Below are 13,766 nucleotides of genomic sequence, written 5' to 3'. Positions count from 1 at the left end.
CTTACTATTTTCTTTTTAAGAGGTGTTTCCTGATAACCATAACTTTTAATGGTTACATGATATTAAATACCATGATTTACCTAAACCTTTCCTTATTGTTGGGTTATTGTTGTCCTTTTGGTAAATGATGGTATTTTTGTGCATATGCATTTTTCTGTATTTTGAATTATTTCCTTAGGATAGGTCAATACAATGTTGGAGATAGTTTCCTCCAAACATTACTTTTAATCCCCAAAATATAATGATTTTTTATTTTTTTAATGGCCAGTCCCTCTGTCCTCCTCTCTTCCCTCTTAAACATCTGGCTTAACTACAGTTGAAAAACTAGAGACCAGGAAAAATACATTGAAAGTGTACTATTTGAGGCAGAAATCAGAGCCAATTGGGGTGCCTGGGTGGCTCAGTCAGTTCTTGGTTTTGGCTCCGTTCATGATCTCAGGATCGTGAGATCAAGCCCCATGTCGGACTCTGTGCTCTGTGGGGAGTCTGCTTGAGATTCTCTCTCTCCCTCTCCCTCCTCCCACACTTGATGCTCTGTCTCTGAAAGAAAGGAAAGAAAAAGAAAAAAGGAAAGCAAAAGAAAAGAAATTGGAGCCAAGGATCTTGTTAGGTGACATTTCCTCTCCTGTGACCACCCCCGTGACCTGTCCCCATAGCCCCCCCTCCCCATTCTCCTCCTGTCTTCAGTGGTCTCTCATTTCTTCTCTAGGAAAACACTTGAGCAAAGGGAATTCTTACCATAGTATTTCTAAGTTCTTATATTTTGTTTCTGCGTAAGCCTGATTGGGTTGCTGCTTCTTTTCCTTCGATCCATTAATGTTTATGTTAGGAACAGACCAGGAGCCCTTCTGGCTCAGGGGCACTGGTCTCTGAGTAAGCTCATGGAGGTAGTTCAAGTCCACATGGGAAAGAGTGTTGACGTGTAGCTGCTGTTGTGACAGTCTCTTCTCTCCCTGGCCTTTGTGTCCTCTTTCTTTCTTAACATTCACCGAGTGATATCCAGTAGGGTTTTTGTACAACACATTGTCAAAAGCCTGCTGTGGTGGAGCAAATTTATTGGAGGTTACTGTGGGATCCTGGCTCCTAAGTGCACTTGAGTGTTGTAAATCATTGTTAGGCGCATTCATAATTCCAATTGTTTCATGCTTTATTGAAGTCTCGGTAGGCTTATTTTGATTTTGTTGCTGCCTGGGAGTGCCCTTCTGGTTTCTGTGACTGACAGCCAGCTCTTCAGTCACCAAAGACTTCCGGCCACGCGGGCGTTTATGCTGGTTTCGAATCTTGTGCTTGGTTGGTCTTCTGGAAGGTTGCTGGCCATTTGTTGTTTCAGAAGATTGACCTCTTGGTACGCTGTTTGATTTTGCACTTTCATATTGAGACAAGTGTTCCTGATAATTCTAAAAAGATATCTTTGGTTAATGTAAATTGGGTGATTGGAACTCTTCTCACTTTACATTAGTATTTCTCAAACTAGGAGCTGAGACTTCTGGGATGGTGACCACAATATTGGAAGGAGATAAAGAGTACAATAGGCTCTTTCCTAATTTCAGGATATAAGAGTGATTAGCTAAGTAGTTCCTCCTGGCAATTTCAGATTATGAATTATCTAGAAATAAGTAGAGAGAATGGGCTTTATATTGAAGTCTTTGACTTCAAATGTAAAATGAAGAGTTACCGTGTGTGTGTGTGTGTGTGTGTGTGTGTGTGTGTGTGTGGTGGGGGGAGCTTTACCTTTACAGGGCTACATACAAAGAAAGTACAAATATACATCAAAATATGCAAGTTTATTTTAACTAAGCTGAATATTTTTAAAAATCTTAACCAGAGAGCACATCAATGATCTGCTTTACCAACAAAGTACAAGTCAAATATGAGATACAATTTAGATGATCAGATCTTTTTACTCATATAGGTCAGAAGCTAGAAATGACCTCTTCACCAGATGAAACAAATTAGATTTTATTCAGAGGATTATAAAAGAGTCTGCACTGTGATAGGACATCTGTGAAGCCACAAGGGCTGTTTTGCTTCAGTTCCTTAATATAGCCTGTACTTAGGCAATCAAACATCTGGGGGAAATATTTCAATTTCAGAAAGGTCTTTATGCTTTTCAAAGTCTTGTAACAACAAAATGTACTCCTGGTATAATAGATACACTATATAACTATATTGTGCTAAGCCATTTAGAGATATTTTCCAAGGAATAAAGCACTCATTACTTTGTGAAAAACTAGCAGAGTTAAGAGGCCTTTGGAAAGAATGATTAAATGCTTAGTAAAAATAGTAATATGACCATATGCATCTGTGTGGTATATAACTGTAACATATTTTTTCTTTCTGAACATATTAAAAAATCTCTACCTATGCAACATTAATTGAAAAATGCCAGTTACTGGATAATTCGAGGAAAAAACAATCCTTAAAGTTAATAAATCATATTTTTGCTCACATTGTTTTAGCTTGCTACAAAGAATGATCAAATTATTGCAATGAGTGCAACTTTTATTTCAGTTTTCTGATAAAACTACTAAGACATCCTATTCCTGTATAATATTAAATGGTATTCTATTTCTTTTTTTAAAAAGATTTTTATTTATTCATGAGAGACACAGAGAGAGGCAGAGACACAGGCAGAGAGAGAAACAGGCTCCATGCAGGAAGCCGGATGCAGGACTCGATCCTGGGACTCCAGGATCATGCCCTGGGCCCAAGGCAGGCGCCCAACCATTGAGCTACCCAGGCGTCCCTGGTATTCTATTTCTAATGACATCTCCCTATAATGAGGTTGAGATTGTTAAATTTAAAACAGTCCAATACAATAATATATTGCATGTCAGATTTTAAGTATAAATGGCTTATCTGAAATTTAGAGCATGTTTTCCATAAAATTTGAGCTTTTTGGAGCATTGACCAAGTTCTGATGAAACACCTCTACACTTTGTGTACTGGTGATACCCCAAAAAAGAAAAACTTCCTTTTCTGTATTTCAATTAAGAAAGGCTCTTCCTTCCATGCAGTATATTGAGCTGCATGGGGGAAATGTGGGCAAGAGGGCTCTGCAGATAGATATACAGTAGGCCCTTTCCTAATTTCCAAGAGTGTCCTCCCTTATAGTGGACCTAGAAGAAAACTCTATTTTACAATATTATCAGGTATGTTAATGAAACACAGTGGCCCTTTTCATGGCCATCATCAGTCTTCATGAAGGCAAAAAACAAACAAAAAACCTCCCCAAAACCCATCTTTGCTATGATATATGAATATTTATTGATGCTGGGAGTGTCAGTAAAAAATATATATATATTTGTCAGGGGCACCTGGGTGGCTCAGTCGGTTGAGCATCTGACTCCTGATTTCAGCTCAGGTCATGATCTCAGGATCCTGAGATGGAGCCCATGTCAGGCTCTGTACTCCATACTAAATCTGCTTGAGGTTCTCTTTCTTCCTCTCTCTCTGCCCCTCCCCTCGCTTGTGCTCGCTCTCTCTAAATAAATAGTCTTTAAAAAATAAAAAACATTTGTTAGCCTTTTAAAATTGCTAGGAAAATAGATGAACAGGAACCTTTTCTGCTGCCATCTGACTGTACATGACCCAGTTCTCTGTCCTCATTCCCACCAACAAAGAGGGGGGAAAAAGAAAGCTATCAGGAATTTTTTCCCTGGGGTACCAGACCCGAAATCTTGGGTTACCACTTGGTTTTAATCATGTTATACCTTTGCTGCTGACAATTCCGATTACAATAGTACTCTTCACAGGGTGCTTTGTCAACAGGGCCAAGGACTCCTCATTTTATGAAACTTCAATTGTCTCAAGTGTTAAATCCGCTATTCACATAAGTCTAAGTGCCCAGAGATGGCATTTCAGTCCCCAGAAAGGAAGACATTTACAGGCTTGATGTGATTTCTCTCACCTTCTGAGCAGGCTACTTGAGATCTGTGGTTTACTGAAGATTTATTACCTGACAATTGAGACATCAGGTGTCACTTTTTAGGTCGCAAGACCTGAGTTCCCTCAAGTTAATATACAAAGCCATTCTCAGGCTACTTAATCTCCACCAGCCCTGAAATCCTCTATTCCATCCTGCTCTCAATGGGGTTCTTTTGTTACCAATACTCACAATCAGTCCATACTCCATGCACTCAGAATAACTGCTTAATGGCACGAGGTTTTCCCAGCACACACACAGCAGTGGCCATTGGTACAGCGTTCGCATTGGGGAATCCTGATGCCTAATGCGAGGATGATAATTTCTTAGTAAGATCTGTACTTAGTTATTAACGTTCGTTCATACTGTGCCATCCGCGGGTAGTTTGCCCCCAACCCCGTGAAAGGCAGGGTCTGGCTGTTTCTCTTCTAGGACTTTCCTATTTACATGCCATGAGCGGAGGCTGTTTCTCTTCTAGGACTTTCCTATTTACATGCTATGAGCAGAGGGGAGGATGCATGCTCTGTCTCAACTGAAGGTTCATCTGCTTTAAAACAAAAGCCATCCTTGCTCTTAAGCCACCCCGATCAATCCTGAGGGTTGTGCCTGGGCTCCAAGATCAGCTCTGACCTAGGGAAGTGTCTGTTATGCTTATTAACAATAAAACGCAAATACATTGGGGTGTGTGTGTGTTATAAATTCCATCTGATGATATTAAGAAAATGTAGAGCATACATATTAACTGGCTCATTTTCAGCATCAGTAAGAGAGGACTCTGTTCTGATGAATAAAAGAAGCATAGCTCTATTGATGGTGGTGGAGGCAAGATCAAAATAACAGCTCTTATATTCTTATAATAATAGGAAAGGTGGGAAGATTACTTAGGATGTGATTACAAGGACTTTGATATTAATTAGTCAAAGATCCTGCATACCTTTCACCCTGTCATTCCTTTGCCTTGCCTAGAAAGGCAAGAGTAATTTTAGAGTGGCAAGAAAGAAAACATCCTATTTTGTTTTTCCGAAGCTTCACTTAATTGGAGAACTTTCTCTTTTTGCTATTGACAACATGCTCATGCCAACCTTCCCAATAGCAGGTTCTTCTGCTATTGGGAATGTGCTCCTTCACGTCGGCCAGCAAAGGTTGGACTCTCAGCTAAGTACTGGGTCCCATTCTGGATACACAGTGGAATTGGGATTTGGAAAAGCCGTGAAAGGAGCCCAGAATAATTCAGGACAAGATCTATGTGGCAAGGCAAAGCGAAGAGGGATGCTGTGGCTTAGTCAAACCCTTCGGCGTGAGTGGGGCGCTTCTATGGAAAGTGATGGTGATGACTGTCAACTGTCAGTATTTTTAAAGTGAAGATGCACAGGCTTAAATTGGCTCTGAGACTTTGTTTCTGGCCTGTCTTGTTTCCTTGCTCTATCCCTGCTTGCTCCACCTTGCTGCTTGTGAATGTATTTCTATCTCTTCTATGAAAAAAAAAAAAAAAAAAGTAAGAATCCGTCATCTGATCTCATTCTCTGATTAGACATCATCTCTTAACCCGCAGTCGGGCATCTCGCAAGGGTAGGCCGCCTTTCCCATCTCTGGTTCTGACCTCTACACCCTGCAAGAGAGCGCTGACTCCCACCAGCCCACCCACCCTGCCACCAGGGGAACCTCTTGCTAAATCCTCTGTGCACCATTTTCTTTGCCTTTTCATTTTTTTCAAACTTACAAAATTATTTCAAACTTACAGAAAAATGGCAAGAAGAGCATGGAGAGCTCCCAAATACTGTTACTGGGAGTCGTTAACATTGTGCCACATTCCATCTTCCTCTGCGTGTCTCTCCATATATAGGTAGATGGACGCACACATGTATATATGTCATTTCTGTGACTATTGTGTGCATTATTGCTACTTGGTTTTTTTCTGAATCCTTTGAGACCACATATACCATTCCCTTTTCATGGCACCTTTTTGTCTTCCCTGTAGAGTCTGATCCTATTCACTGATGCATCTTTCTTAGAGATTTTCAGGTCTCTGGTTCCATGACACTATTTTACCCTGGGCGGCCTTTATAGTCTCTCACCTCCTGCTCTCTGCCTCTGCATACCCTTAAGACTTAACAATATGGACCCTGTTCTTGACCCTCCTCTCTTCTCCCATGACCTACAATTCCTGGGGCATCTCAACAATTCCTACAGCCTCTGTCCACCAGGGAGTGGATTCTTTCCACCAAAAGTACATTGCTAATTTAGATGTGTCTCCTGAATTCTATGCTCAGATCACATTCCGCCGCCAAACTCAGACTCACCACCCCTGTTCTCATGCCTTTCCCCCTCCCCCCAGCACAAAAACCCTCCTTTTCTTCCTCAGTGGCATTAGTACCGCTAATCGGACACTTGGAAACCAGTCTCTTTCTCTCTCTCCCATTTACCTCATATTCAAGCAATTTGCTGAAATGGTTATTCTCACTTCTTGACCATCTCTAGGCAGGCACTGAGGGGGTCAGGCGCTGCCTTGACCCGCAGGAAGTGTCATCCAGTTGGTGCATTAAGATCTGCCCACCACACTGAAAAGTGAGCTAATGGTCTGTGGAGTGTGGGACAGACCCAGAGCAGGTGCTGCCGCCCTGAGTTCTCACATTATCTCTTGCAGGAACCACAGCACATGCCACCTTACTGGTTTTGCCGTCTCTGCAATCTTATTGCCCTCCAATCCATTCTTCAGACCATGGCTAGAATGAATCTCCTACTGTGTAAGCTTGGTCGTGTCATTAACCTGCTTAAAATTTGCCAGTGGCTTCCTGCCATTTACTGGATAAAATCTAAAATCTTTGGGCTGGCATGAAAGCCTTTCAGGGCCCCTACCTCTAGTTACCTGTCCAGCCCTTGTCACACCACTCTCCTCCCCCACACATGCTCCTTCATTTGCTGAGCCACAGGTGAGGCTGAGGACACGCCCCGTCTCTCATGCTCTCAGGTTTCTGCTCCCATTTGTCTGTTCGCCATATTTTGATTCATCCTTCTAGGGCCAGGTCAAATGCTGTCTCTTTTCAGGAGACTTTTCTCATCTTTTTAAGGCAGAATTAGGTGCTCTTTTAGTTCCTACCACATGTTATACCCACATTCCTATCATTGCATTATAATGATTATATTGTTGTCTTCCAGCTAAAGCTCTGAGCTCCTGGAGGGTAGGAACCATTTTTTAAAAAATTATCTCTTATTACCTTATTTTTTTAAAGTTCTTTTTCTTGAACCATGGTTTTCGGGCCAGACACCTGACCCCCAGTGCCTGGACTATAGTAGATACTCAATAAATATTGAATAAATATTCATTGTGGGATTTATTTTGATCTCATGTAAAGCCACTTCTTATTAGTGAGAGCTACTCATTGTTAGTGTAGGTTTACTGAGGGACACATCAAGTCTTCTAAAAGTTCTCTTTCAAGAAAAAAAATTTCAGAGGGGCCCATTTTCACAACATGATTTTTACATGTTTCTGTAACCAACCAGTAGATACTTCCCGAGGGCATAAAGTGCTGTGCTAACAAATGTAGAGAAATAATCTACATGTTCAGGGAGGTTATAGTATAGTTGGTACCAAAGGAATACAGGAAACAGCTAATGAGGTGAAGCCAAATGTGATAAACCCGAAGGGATTAGTCCAGACCACAGGCACAGTGGTAGCAGAGAGAAGGGGCAGAGGGTGGGGTGGGAGAGGCTGCAAAATCTTCATGCAGGATGGGGGGACCAGAAAGAAGGCACTGGATCTGAGTAGTTGAATCAGAGAAAGAAAGGCAACCTGGAGCATTTGCACGCTGAGTGCCTGCCTAGCTGGTGTGTAGAACGCAGTAGGGAGTTAACAAATCCTTTCCAAATAAAGAAAGGGAAGCATCCTATGGGCCACTCTGCGTTGATCATTTTAGATCTAATGATCTTTAGATATGTGGCCCTCTTTGTCTCCATTCAGAAGTGGGTGATAAACAAGTGAGTTCTAGTACCCACACAGAGAATAAACAGCATTCTTTTGGCTTTCTTCTGATTTTCTTCCTCACATAATTTTTTGACCTCCTCTGTCAAAGGCCATGCCATGAATCAAGCACTGTGATTATTTTACCATTGACTGAGATCCTATAATTTTCTGTCACGATAATTATGGAAGCTCTAGGTTGCAAGAGGCTTACAGGCTTCAAGTATGTTTTCTGTAATAATTTAACTAGAGAAAAATATCATAGAATAATAGCATTTTGCAGCTGGGATGCATCTTGTCATTCATTTTGGGCAACTCTTCATTTAATAAGGAAGAAACTTAAGGCTTGGGGGAAGTTGAGATTTGCCCAAAGTTCTCAATTGACTAAATGACAGGTGAAGGTCCAGAAATCCATGTTTTCTGACGCAGTCTGTTAGCTGTAACACATGATAAAACCCTAAAGTGTTTCCCTTGTCCTCTCCATCCTGTTAGCCAAGCTCCCTAGTCTCGCCCTCAGGTCTGGTGTAGACCCTGTCCTCTATATCCCATTACCACGAACATTTCAGTACCCATCCTCTCAACCTCTGGGTTTCAGGAAGTTCTGGGTGAACAATTGTTTTTACTCCCTGTCCCCCCTCTCCCAACTTTGAGAATGACTGGAAGCCACTATGAAGGAAAGATGATGATTTAGGCAGTCCCTCTTTTCTAAATTCTCTGAAAATGGAATGAACTTTATTTTTATTATTATACCTTTACCACCGTACATAGTTCTAACTGATGGTGTCAGTAGGCTTTCTAGGCTGGGTGATTTCATAGGGCTCACCCCTCCTTCAGCAGGGATAAAATCTGGTGCGAGGGTGACTGCTCCCTGTAACTCCAGACACTGGTTCAAGACAAAATCATGTGCTAGCACTTTTCCTCTTCTAAAAAAATGGCCACTGGGGACTATTTTGCAAATATCTTCCCTAAAGTCATATTATGATGTCAGAATAGCCCAGGGCCAGAAAAGGATGTTTTCATGCTAAATTCCTGGTTGGTAGGCTTTCTTATCCTGCAAATGAGGGTTCAATGACGCTCTGGGGGATTCCTGCCTATTTTTAGGGATTGTGTTGCCCATCAGTTAGGGACACTGTGACTGCCAGCTCCATAAGGAAACAGACTTGGGAGCAGTGCACATTTGGACAATATTATGCAACTGAAATTTTTTTTTCCTCCTGCATTTTCTTCATGCCTTTCTTCTGTTTGGGGTTTTAATTTAAAGAGTGATTTGATGATTTTCTTCCAGGAAATTTGGAACCTTTGGAAAAATGGGTAGAGTTGGCTGGCTGAGCAAGCAATGGCCCATCTGGGGAAAAAAACAGTCTTAGCCCTAGAAGGGTGGGTAACTACTCTCAGGCATAATAATAAACCTGTAAGTGATAAAAAGTGAGTCATGAACATTACATATATTTAACAGTAACTCTTGAAACCCATTAAGAGTTTAATCTAGAGGTAACCTTTAGCTGTTGGGCTCTTTGATGCCATTTGTCTTCAGGATTGATGGCAGCATTTTCCATCTCTTTGGCATTCTGAATGGATGTCTTGTCAGTTGCACTGATGGGGTAGATCTGAGAGGATAAACATATAAAGCGTGTTAGTGGGATTCATTTTAGTCTTAGAAACATGAGACTCATCTATGTACTCTAGAAAGAGGTCCTACAGGGCTATGTTTTATTTTCAGTTCAAGGATATATCTTAGACCTCAGGGACCTGAATTTTTCCCAAGAAAAACAAGAATAAATAGTGTTTTCTCCTATAGGCTTGATGTGAGAATTGGTGCTTTGAGGTCAAACTAGTGTTTACTTTAAGTGTTCAATACATATGTGGGGGACCCAATTTTAGAACAGTTATCTGAACCAGATTTAGTAACTAATGTTGAGTCTATAAAATGAAATGAAATAGCACTAGGCTTCAAGATAATGGTAACAATAGAAATAATATTAATATACATTGAAAGTTCATAGTGTGGTAGTAGTTGTCCTAAGCACTTAGCATATATTAGTTGTACTATATTAAGCCTTATCATGCATGAACTATTATTATCCCTTTTTTGCAGAAGAGAAAACTGAAGGACAGAGACGTTAAGTAACTTGTCCTGAATCAACAGCTGATAGGTGGAGGAGCCAGGCAGTCTAACTCTAGAGCCTCTTATTTAGCAATTTTGAAATATCATCTTTGACTTACAGAATTTGTAATGTTGGCACTTGGGGAATTTGAACAACATAGATCAGAAGTTCTCAACTTTAGTTAGATGTTAGAATGACAAAATATCAGTGCCCTGGCCCCATCACAGACCGATTAAATCAGAAGCTCTGGGGTGTCCCAGATAGCATTATACTTTAAAAGCTCCCCAGGTGGGTCTACTATGCAGCCAGGTTTGGGAATCACTGATGAAGGCAGCTACGCGGGATTTAGGTCCCCAAATTATGGAAGCCCTTCATTGCCTTCATTACCTACCTATTTTATATTATTTTTAAAGTTTATTTTTAAAAATAATCTCTACACCCATCCTGGGGTTCAATCTCATGACCCCAAGATCAAGAGTCATCCGTTCTCCCTACTGAGCCAGCCAGGTGCCCTGCTACCTATTTTAAATCAAGAAATTAGGTTGTCTCTGTGCTTTATGGAAGTCCAGGCACCAGGAAGCATTTCAGAAAGCAAACTAAAGTCCTACAATCTTAATGTTGGCAAAAGAATCTGGAGGTAATCCAGTATATCTGCTTAGTACTTCTGTACCATCCCTGGTAGAGATGCATCCATTTGCTGCCTAAACAATGTCCCTTCTTCTGGCAGGAATTACCTGTTTATGTTACTATTACTAAAGGTTTAAAGATTTTCCATGGACTGAGGAGGAGAGAAGGCGTAAAGCGGTTTATGAATATTCCCTTTCTGTGGGAGACCTGGTCCTTTCCACCATCCCATGGAATAAAGTGTTAGCTCTCTTACTCTCTGCTTCCTGGATGGTGAACATACTGTTGCATCATCAAACAATCACTTATATGTTACAAAGTTCACCCTATGAGAGCATAAATATATCTTCCTGTAATTTCTATCCCTCGGCCTTCTGAAATAATGGAATTAAGTCAATCTCTCTTTCAGACAATAGCCCCAAATGTTAGCAGCTGACTATGATGCCTTTGCTAAGCCTCCTCTATTTACAGGACCCAGGGAAAGATTTCTTTGCCATTCCTCCTGAGACAGGTTACCCACACTGGACTCGTTTGGCCACTGTGCTTTATGGCTTGTAAAGGTTGACTTCCTCCTTTCTAAACTGCTGTAACAGACCTTTAAATTTAGATTCTGTATTTTACACTTATTAAATAATTTTTAAAATTTTATTTTAATTAATTCATGAGAAACACAGAGAAGCAGAAACATAGGCAGAGGGAGAAGAGGCTCCCTGCAGGGAGCCTGATGCAGGACTCGATCCCAGGACCCCGGGATCACGACCTGAGCCAAAGGCAGATGTTCAGCCACTGAGCTACCCAGGTACCCATATATTTATTATATTAAATTACCCCTGGTGGGCTGTGTTGTGTGAAAAGCAGCAAGCTGTCTAATGCTGGAAAGAGCATGGGATTTAGAATCTGTCATGTTTATGTTGAGATTCTCCTGCTGCTTGTAACTATTAGTCCACATTTATGCAAATTGCTATTCAATAAGGGAAAGAGGGGGAAATACTTGTTTAATATTAAAAATCCAGAGTCCTTGGGGATCCCTGGGTGGCTCAGCGGTTTAGCGCCTGCCTTTGGCCCAGGGCGTGATCCTGGAGTCCCGGGATCGAGTCCTGGATCGGGCCCCCTGTGTAGAGCCTGCTTCTTCCTCTGCCTGTGTCTCTGCCTCTCTCTGTGTGTCTCTCATGAATAAATAAATAAAATCTTTAAAAAAAATAAATAAAAAATAAAAAGCCAGAGTCCGATGATAACCTCATTCCTCACCACTCGATGTGGCTTCTGTGGCCACGAGAAAGACTATTTTGGGTGAACTCTTATCTCCACCTGGATGTGTACCTGTCCTCATTACTAGACTCACATATATAGATATGGCAAACATATGGTATGGAAGTTTAGATACTTCAAGGTTGATCTGGAAATGGGAAAAAATGAAAATAAGACTTCTTCATGCTTGAATTATCATGGCGAATACATGGAACAAAACGTGCTGTTGGACTATGGGATTTTTTTCCTGATTACAAATGGGAATACTCAACAGATTTTGAAAGATTACCTACTCTGCAAAAGGAAGACTTCCCAACACCATGGAATAGCTTAACCTGCTCTGAAATGGGAAGTTTAAAAATACAAATGCTACCACCGAAGGTCAGGAACTATGTGCCATGATGCCGTCTCTCTGTCCCTCCTCTCATGGCCCTGGTTTAAAAAACACGAGGAGACTGTAAAAGTATTAGGTTTCATAACTCTGGGCTTTGTTATTGCAAAGATTTCTATCCCTTACTCCCGTGATGTTAAAAGGAAACATCACTCATTTATTACTTATTTTTATCTTTTATTTTTGAATTTTTTATTTTTAATTTTTTAAAAAAAGATTTATTTATTCATGAGAGGCACATAGAGAGAGGCAGAGACACAGGCAGAGGGAGAAGCAGGCTCCCTGCAGAGAGCCCAATGTGGGTCTCGATCCCGGGACTCTGGGATCACACCCTGTGCCGAAGGCAGACGCTCAACCACTGAGCCACCCAGGCATCCCTCATTTATTTTTATCTTATTATTTCTTTAAGATTTTAAAAAAATTATTTATTTGCAAGAGAGCACAAGCAGGGAAGAGCAGACTCCCTCTGCGCAGGGAGCCCTACCCTGAGCTCCATCCCAGGACCCTGGGATCATGACCTGAGCCGAAGACAGACACTTAACCACTGAGCCACTCGGGCCCCCCAGAAACGCCACTCATTTAAAAGGAAAATCATCTCTTTCCTGGATGAGAAATGAAGGCCTAGAGAGTTGGGAAAAAAGTCTAAATAGGCTGCCTAAGCAGGGGAGGAAATAATCCTTTTTCAAACCTCAAACAGGTGATGTCTTGGACAAAAATGTTATCAGGAGCTTGGGAGAAAAAATTGGGCTATTTCCTGCATCTGCCACTAGGATGTTTGATTCCTTGGCTTTTGTAAAAGGGACTTGCTTGGTTTAATTGATGCAGCCTGTCCCTGGCGATACTGATTGTTTGACCGCCGTGATGGGATCCCTCACATAGCTCTGCTGAGAAGTTTCCAAATTACAAATACATGGTCCTCCGCTTCCTTCCCCAGGGAGTGTAGTAGGATATAGGATATTTCCATCTGCAGGCTGTTTTGGTGGAACTCAGTGTCTGAATCACCCCAGTGAGAGTCTCAGGGCAAGTAAAGCATACTTCTACATTATCTCTTTGAAAGTGGAATGGGACACAACCTCTGCCAGCTATTTTTTTTTCCCTTTGGCGAACCATTCTATTAATACCAATCAAATCGAGAAAATGATCAAATGAAATTGCATTTTGAGCATCATAAGCTGTGTAATGTCTATTCTGTTAAATTGAGGCCTATAATTGCTTCTCTACTGAAAAGATACAACAAAGACAGCAATCATGGCATGTCATTATCCCAGACTAGAAAACCGGCCTTTGCTGGGAGGACTTCAAAGGCTTGCGGTTCTCGAATTGCATTTGGCTGCTATTGATGAAGCACGGGCAATCCTGATTAGGTGTTTACACTGAGGTAAGGCGCAGAGCAGAGAGCCTGAGTGCCTGAGTCTAGAGCCATTAAAAAATTGTACATTATGTTCCTTGCTTTGAAGTGAGGGTTTGTAGGAAGGAAAGCGACTCAGATTGAGTACAGCTGAGCTAGATTGGGCG

General features: G+C 41.4%; 1 protein-coding gene across 7 annotated transcripts in view; it reads right to left on the bottom strand.

The window, feature by feature from the left end:
- Positions 1–13,766, bottom strand: part of JHY (junctional cadherin complex regulator) — a 58,762-nt gene that overhangs the window by 15,477 nt on the left and 29,519 nt on the right. For 4 of the 7 annotated variants that reach the window (XM_072822418.1, XM_072822421.1, XM_072822419.1 and 1 more), the window contains exons 4-5: positions 9,380–9,490; positions 739–1,397 (exon numbers count right to left, since the gene is read on the bottom strand). In XM_072822418.1, the coding sequence (XP_072678519.1) occupies positions 739–1,397; positions 9,380–9,490 (770 nt within the window). Of the gene's footprint in view, positions 1–738; positions 1,398–3,713; positions 3,959–4,124; positions 4,230–9,377; positions 9,491–13,766 lie in introns of those variants that run through there. The other 3 variants (XR_012028792.1, XM_072822422.1, XR_012028793.1) reach the window with 3 other exon arrangements.

This window comes from Canis lupus, chromosome 3, assembly GCF_048164855.1.
Source record: "Canis lupus baileyi chromosome 3, mCanLup2.hap1, whole genome shotgun sequence".
Lineage (NCBI taxonomy): Eukaryota > Metazoa > Chordata > Mammalia > Carnivora > Canidae > Canis > Canis lupus.
The sequence above is the reverse complement of the archived record's forward strand: the minus strand, read 5'-3'. Positions and strand labels throughout refer to the sequence as shown.